The 6,782-nt window shown below is 47.8% G+C and overlaps 1 protein-coding gene across 1 annotated transcript; it reads left to right on the top strand.

Moving 5' to 3' along the window:
- The first annotated feature begins 1,115 nt into the window (after window positions 1–1,115).
- Window positions 1,116–5,586, top strand: DUSP6 (dual specificity phosphatase 6). The gene is made up of 3 exons (XM_050935693.1): window positions 1,116–1,609; window positions 2,234–2,671; window positions 4,199–5,586. Exons 1-3 carry the CDS (start codon window positions 1,207–1,209, stop codon window positions 4,504–4,506), a joined length of 1,149 nt encoding a protein of 382 aa, XP_050791650.1. The 5' UTR covers window positions 1,116–1,206; the 3' UTR covers window positions 4,507–5,586.
- The last annotated feature ends 1,196 nt before the right edge of the window (window positions 5,587–6,782 follow it).

Genomic DNA, 6,782 nt, shown 5'->3' with positions numbered 1-6,782 from the left:
CAACCGTATGTTTATTCTTAAAGTGATAGCGGCGTATCAGCTCTTATCTCCGATTCTAGCGAGAGCCCGGCTTGCGTGGGGAATCATTAGATTACAGAGGTACACTTCACCGCTGCAAAGAGCGATCAAGGACAAATACAACACACGCCCCCACTCCCCCGGCCAGGCTTTCAAAAAAAAATTGTAATTAAAAGCCAGACTAAAATCAACACAGACGAGTTAGGGGAGATACGACGGCCTAACCTGTTCCTATAAAGATCAGGATTTTGAGGAGACAATTCGGAGAGGGAGACGGTGCCTTTTGTGCCTCATACAATTGCACCATTTGTTGTCTAATCGCTCTGCTGCTATGTGTGAACTTTACCAGAAGGAAACATGAGCCTCAGCAGCACGGCCTGGGTTGCTGTGTCTCCCCCCCCTCACCTGCCCCCACTCCTCCACTGCCTCTTTCGCCTTCCTCCCGCTGAGCTGCTGTTGCTGCTTGTTTGCACTCAGCTTATCCGGAGCGGAAATTCCTTTCCGTTTTTGTGAATGACAAACTCATTAACAATTCATCAACACAACCTGTTCCAGCCGGTCCGTCTCCAGGGCAACAGCCCCTTCCGCGCGCCCTCATTGGCTGGGCTAGAGAATGTATCCATTGAGACGTTCCGTGTTTGTATCCATTGAGGAGCTGCCTGGCGCTGGGGGTGTGCGGGGCTAATTCAAAGGGACATTGATCACATCAAGGGGACGGAGCGGAGGAGGGTGGGAAATCACGTTGTGAGAAGCAGGGGGGCGGGGGGGAGCCGGGGCTGACGAGCAGCACACAAGGGGGTCAGAGGGAGAGGGATCACACAAGAGCAGGGGCCAGTGCAGTATTTTTGTGCACAGCGAAAGGAGGGCAAGTCAATGGCACGTTAATTGGATTTCATTCACTTGGAGAGGAGAAAGAGCCCGAGCGTCTGGACGAGGCGGCGATTAGACAGGTTCATTCAGGGACTCATTGACAAAAAGCTGCAGGCACCCGCCTTCGGGCGTCCGAGCGCTGGTGATATCCGCCCCGAAATCTATTGCTGCCCGTGCAGGGGAGGCACCCGAGGGCGGGGCTGAGTCGTTTTTCTGGGGTGGCGGGAGTTCAGTTTAGGGGTGCCGAGGGGTTCAGCCTTATGCCTCAGGGAGCGAGCAGTTTCTAAGCCGCACGCCGCTCTCCCCCAGCCTTTCCTCATGCTAGATACGTTCAGGCCCGTGCCCTTCGTGTCGGAGATGGCTGTCAGTAAAACGGTGGCTTGGCTGAACGAGCAGCTGGAGCTGGGCAACGGCCGGCTGCTGCTCATGGACTGTCGCTCGCAGGAGCTGTACGAGTCGTCCCACATCGAGTCGGCCATCAGCGTGGCCCTGCCCGGCATCATGCTGAGGCGGCTGCAGAAGGGCAACCTGCCCCTGCGCGCCCTCTTCTCCACCAGCGACCAGGACCGGGAGAAGTTCGCCCGGCGCTGCGGGACCGACACCGTGGTGCTGTACGACGAGAACAGCAGCGAGTGGAACGAGAACACGGGCGGGGAGTCGGTGCTGGGCTTGCTGCTCAAGCGGCTGAAGGATGAAGGCTGCAAAGCGTTTTATCTGGAAGGTGAGGGGTTAAACGGACCTGCTTGGGACCGGCCCCAAATCCGCGGCGTGGGCGAGGGGGGCAGCCCCGCTGGGACCCGGCGCTGGGTGGGTTTTGTTCTTTGTCTGGCGCCTGCGGTATTGTAGCGGTAGCTGGACTGTGCACATACCTCGAGCTTATCTAGGCTTATGACCCTCCATGGCGTTGAATCCAACGCGTGCAGGAGCCATTTGGGGACACGCTGTCTCGCGCCTGCACACCTGGGTGCAAATCCCTGCAAGCCACAAACGGGCGGGGGGAAGGGACTTTCTCGGGTAGCCGAGCCCGGGACAGAGCTGACGGTGGTAACCCGTTAGCTGCCCGGGAGGCAAGGAAGGGTTGTGGCTGAAGGAATGCGCGGCTGTCCATTGCTGTAGCGAGCCCAGCAGGCGGGAAATGCATTGAGCCCCGCTGTGCAATGCATTCCTGGCCGCCGCTTACAGCAATGCGGTTTCCCCAAACCTGGCCGCCGCACGTGGCTTTATCTGTTCCCCTCTCTCTGTGTGTGACTTGGGGGGCGACACAGAGTCTATCTATGCAGAGAAGAGACGTTAGGAACCCGTCGCCGCATCTCAGGTTGCATTTGTGCTGTGCTTTCCTCCCCAGGTGGCTTCAGCAAGTTCCAGACCGAATTCGCCCTGCACTGCGAAACTAACCTAGACAGTTCATGTAGCAGCAGCTCTCCTTCTCTGCCAGTCCTGGGGTTAGGAGGTCTGCGAATCAGCTCCGATTCCTCTTCCGACATTGAATCTGACACGGACCGAGACCCTAACAGTGCCACTGACTCGGATGGCAGCCCTTTGTCCAACAACCAGCCTTCCTTCCCGGTCGAGATTTTACCCTACCTCTATTTGGGCTGTGCTAAGGACTCCACCAATCTGGACGTTTTAGAAGAGTTTGGCATTAAATACATCTTGAATGTGACCCCCAATCTGCCTAATCTCTTTGAGAACGCCGGAGAGTTTAAATACAAGCAGATCCCCATCTCCGACCACTGGAGTCAAAACTTGTCTCAGTTCTTTCCCGAGGCCATCTCTTTCATAGGTGAGCCCTAATGAATTATGACCGCTAAAGGACCACCAGATGTTTATCATTTCCAGAGTTTAAACCCTTAATCTTTTGTATTGGTCAGCCGCATGTCTCACATCGCCGCTGCGTAGTGTTCGACTTTCAGAAGTGATTGAAATTAAAAGGGCTGATAGAATTTGTTTTTCTAGATTTAGGCTACAAGCCCTGTTGAATTGGCAACTGTATTCACAGGTTGCAAATATGATTATTTGTATATCGAGCTGATATGGGATATCACCCATAACAATCTATCCCAATGTGCTAAATTTGGGAAATAAAGAGAATCCGCACTAGTGAATTTAATAGTAGTAGTTTTATTATTTACCTAGTTCATAGTCTTAAAAACGGAGGTAATGTTTTAATTTTTTTGTATGTTTCCAAGAGAGAATTACAATTAAAAGAAATTTCAGATTTATAGCGGTATAGTTAGAGATAGCCTGTAAATAACAGTATCCTTTCCAGAGGTAGTGTTTTTTAAAGGTAACTCTCCAATAAATAATTGTATTCCTTTCAGATGTAGCGCTTTAGCTAGATCTCCTTTAAATAATTTTGTCCATCAGTTTCCCAAATGTAAATCAGTGAAGAGTTCTGCCTAAACTCTGGGGTGCAGGATACACTCACGTCACACATATTACCCTGGGTAGATAATACACACACCTCAAAAGCCTTTCATGTTACTTATTCAGATTGATACTGTCTTTCTCGCAGAACCACCATGGGGATTTCTTATCTCCTCTTAGTATTATTAGTTTATTGCTTTTCTTATTTGAGGCGGGGCAGAGAGGGTGATGGATGGGCATATTGTGTGTTGGAAAACTGTGTTGTAATCCGGTGGAGAGATACCGGTGCTAGTGAAGTATGTAGGTAATCGGAGCCTAGCAAGGAGAAATGTGGGCTGGAAGCCACGAAGAAACTAATCTCCAGTCATTGTAATGCATTTCCTTTTACAAAGGAACCCATTTTCCAGCAACGTTGACATCCTGTTCCTCCTAATGGGCCGTCCCCTGTGACTTCCCTCTTTCTTTTCAAATGCCTGAATACCTCCATTGTTAGCAGCACAACAGTTGGAGAATAATTTAATAGACCTTTGCAGTCTGCTGGTCTGTGTAAAAAGCATTCAGTGGCATATGGTGTGGTTTCTAGTTTTCACATGCTGGGGGAAATGTACACAGGGAGAATGGTTTCTTTGGGCCAGCATTCAGTACAAGTAGCATCTTTTGAAAATAAAAATAAAACATCTTGGCTGGGTCACAGCATGTTTCCTCTGTGCCGCTGTGAAGTTTCATCAGCCTTCTGATTTACATGCTGTTCTGATCTCAGGGCCCGATTCTGATCGCACTTCAGTTTTGCACTAGTATAAACTAGTCTCTGTTGATCTCACTGGAGTCACCCTTGATTCACACTGGTAATAAGTGAGATCTGAATCAGCCCCCCTGATATTTCTGTGTCACAGCTGGATCATGAACATCTCTTTTCTCTTATGTTCCCTCTCTGTGTGTACAGATGAAGCTCGGGGGAAGAACTGTGGAGTCCTGGTGCACTGCTTAGCAGGGATCAGCCGCTCAGTCACCGTGACCGTTGCATACCTCATGCAAAAGCTGAACTTGTCCATGAATGACGCCTACGACATTGTCAAGATGAAGAAATCCAACATCTCGCCCAACTTCAACTTCATGGGCCAGCTGCTGGACTTCGAGCGGACCCTGGGGCTCAGCAGCCCCTGCGACAATCGCGTGCCCAGCCAGCAGCTGTACTTCACCACTCCCTCCAATCAGAATGTCTTCCAAGTGGATTCCCGGCAGTCCACGTGAGCAGTCCATGTGAGCGCTCCTCAATGGCCTCCCCGCCAGGTCTGGATCATGTGATCATTCCTCAATGGTTTCCCTCTGGCAGCAGGAAGGAGATGGAGCTTTGCTCTCTCGTAGCCCCTGCCAGTGCACGCTGGGAAAGGTACAAGGGAACTTGTCGAGGTCTCCCAGAAGAAACATGTGGCACTGCCCCAAGGCAGGCAGCACACCTGCTGGCTGCACAACCATCTACCTGGCCAGGGGCTTGGAACTGAGGACTTCCAACACATAGGGGGAGACTTGGGCATTCTGAGCACGTGTTCTCTAGCGACTGGGAATTTCCTGCTTCCTTCTTTGCTTTGGGGTCTGTAACATAGATTGTTGTCTTCAGTGAAGACTGGTTCTTTTTTAATTTAGAGGAGCCAAAGAAAGAGGTTTCAGCTCAGTGTATTTGGAGTACTTGTTTGCTGCCGGTTCTGTAGTGTGCTATTTGATCAGTGTAAATATTTAATCTTAAATCCATGGGCAATGTTTTTATTTTTTAACTTTTGCCTATAGAAAAGAAATCAACCCAAAGGACTGCTACATTTTTGTGCTCTTCATGAATTTTGTTTCTGTCCCCTTGACCCCTTGCACAGAATACATTTGCAGAATGCTTGATTTTATTGTTCAATTGAGCTGAGGCAAACTTGAGAGACAATGGCTATGGTCAGAAATTCGCTATTCACATTCTGGGAATCAGTGGAGTCTCTTCCTTTTTAATTTTTCTTTTCCTTGTAAGTTTCTCCGCCATCCCCACCCCTCTTGTGCTGCTGTTTCTCCTTTTTTTTTTTTAACCTTTGTAAATAGATCATCTTGGAAGAGATTTGTCTTCAGAAACATTTCAGATACGCTAAACAGTGCTTTATCTCTGTACAAACTCTTCAGGGAGCTTCACCTCAAATGCAATATTTTGTCTTTTTAATTTTATTTTTTTGGTTTAGAACTGGAAGTACATGTGAGCATGTGTACTTGTGCATACGCAAGGTGAACTTGAACACGATTGCCAATGAGGGAGAGCCTAATTCTTGGTGTAAAAGGTTTAAGCTGGAATTTATTATAAGAATGTACATTTTTAAATTATTAATAAATAACTATTTTTGGCTATTGAGAAACTGAGTGGTTTATTTCCCTCCTGAATGAATTGCATACACATCGGAATATTTTTGAGGAGGGCATGTCTCTTAACAACATGTTTGTACAGCCCTAGCACCATAAAGGCCTGATCCCTGCTTTGGCCCACCGTAATCTAAATTAATAGTTAATAGTCACGTAACACTATCATCTTAGCCTGGTGGGGAGGATGGACTTCTATAGCCTCTGCTTAATCACAGAAAAGACAAACCATATATAGAAAAACTCAGACTTCCCCCACACTGCAACAGGGCTACTTCTAGGAATGGGGGGAATAGTTGGTTTCTATGCTTATTGAATTAATAATTTTTGCCTTTCTGCTGAGCATGCCAAAAGATCTGTGTTTTCTGTGGTGTCATTACTTATCTGCTAATAATGGGTTTGAAACCACCAACTCATGTCACTGAGACCCATAGGCAGTCCACAGAGAGTCACTGCTGACCTGTGCTGGGACTGTGCAGCTTCTAGATACAGTTAACAATGTTTGAGAGGTCCAGTTTCTTCTTTAGCTGCACTGAAACAATTCTGTCTGTGCAGAAGGAACAGGTTATATTTTAGCCATGGTAACACTTCAGACTGGAACTTCCTGTTTGTTATAGTTAATTTAACTAGCAAGGAAGGTAATATACATTTCACCCTAAATCTGCATGTTGTCAAGTCAGGACTGGCTGATTCTCCAGCACACGCTGCAGACTGGGGTGCTTTAGAACTCCTGGCAACCAAAACATGTTTCCTGTAACTTTAGGAACTGCAAGTGTGTGAAATGAAAAACAAACAAAACATAGCCAAAAAAAAAAAAGTTGGTGTCTCTCGTAGTAGTGACCTAGATTGAGTGCATAAACTGTGAAAGTAGAAGTGGGTTGCAGTTAAACTTGGCTTTGTGCTAATCCAGTTTTGAACGGTTTCCGCTCCTGGCATTCCCCATACTGTGCTGTTCAAAGTGGAGATTTGCAAGCAGCTCTGGCAATTTCCTGTCCAGCTGCAGCTTAAGTGACTTTTTTTTTTTTTAATATGGTCTGTGGATAATTTTAGCCAGTTTCCTCTTTGTGGATTATTAATCTGCTTTCCTTGTAGAAGCAGCATAGCTATGTTCCTACTGTTCTGCTGAAGCCAACAGATGGCCTCCC

This window comes from Gopherus flavomarginatus, chromosome 1, assembly GCF_025201925.1.
Source record: "Gopherus flavomarginatus isolate rGopFla2 chromosome 1, rGopFla2.mat.asm, whole genome shotgun sequence".
Taxonomy (NCBI): domain Eukaryota; kingdom Metazoa; phylum Chordata; order Testudines; family Testudinidae; genus Gopherus; species Gopherus flavomarginatus.
Note: the sequence above shows the minus strand (reverse complement) of the source record. Positions and strands in the feature narration are given on the sequence as shown.

What these genes read in the sequence shown, in the direction of transcription:
- DUSP6 (XM_050935693.1), top strand. Translation starts at nt 1,207, where the DNA reads ATGCTAGATACGTTCAGGCCCGTGCCCTTCGTGTCGGAGATGGCTGTC. An exon ending in CAAAGCGTTTTATCTGGAAG is followed by an intron (nt 1,610 to 2,233) that starts GTGAGGGGTTAA and finishes TTTCCTCCCCAG; the next exon opens with GTGGCTTCAGCAAGTTCCAG. An exon ending in CGAGGCCATCTCTTTCATAG is followed by an intron (nt 2,672 to 4,198) that starts GTGAGCCCTAAT and finishes CTGTGTGTACAG; the next exon opens with ATGAAGCTCGGGGGAAGAAC.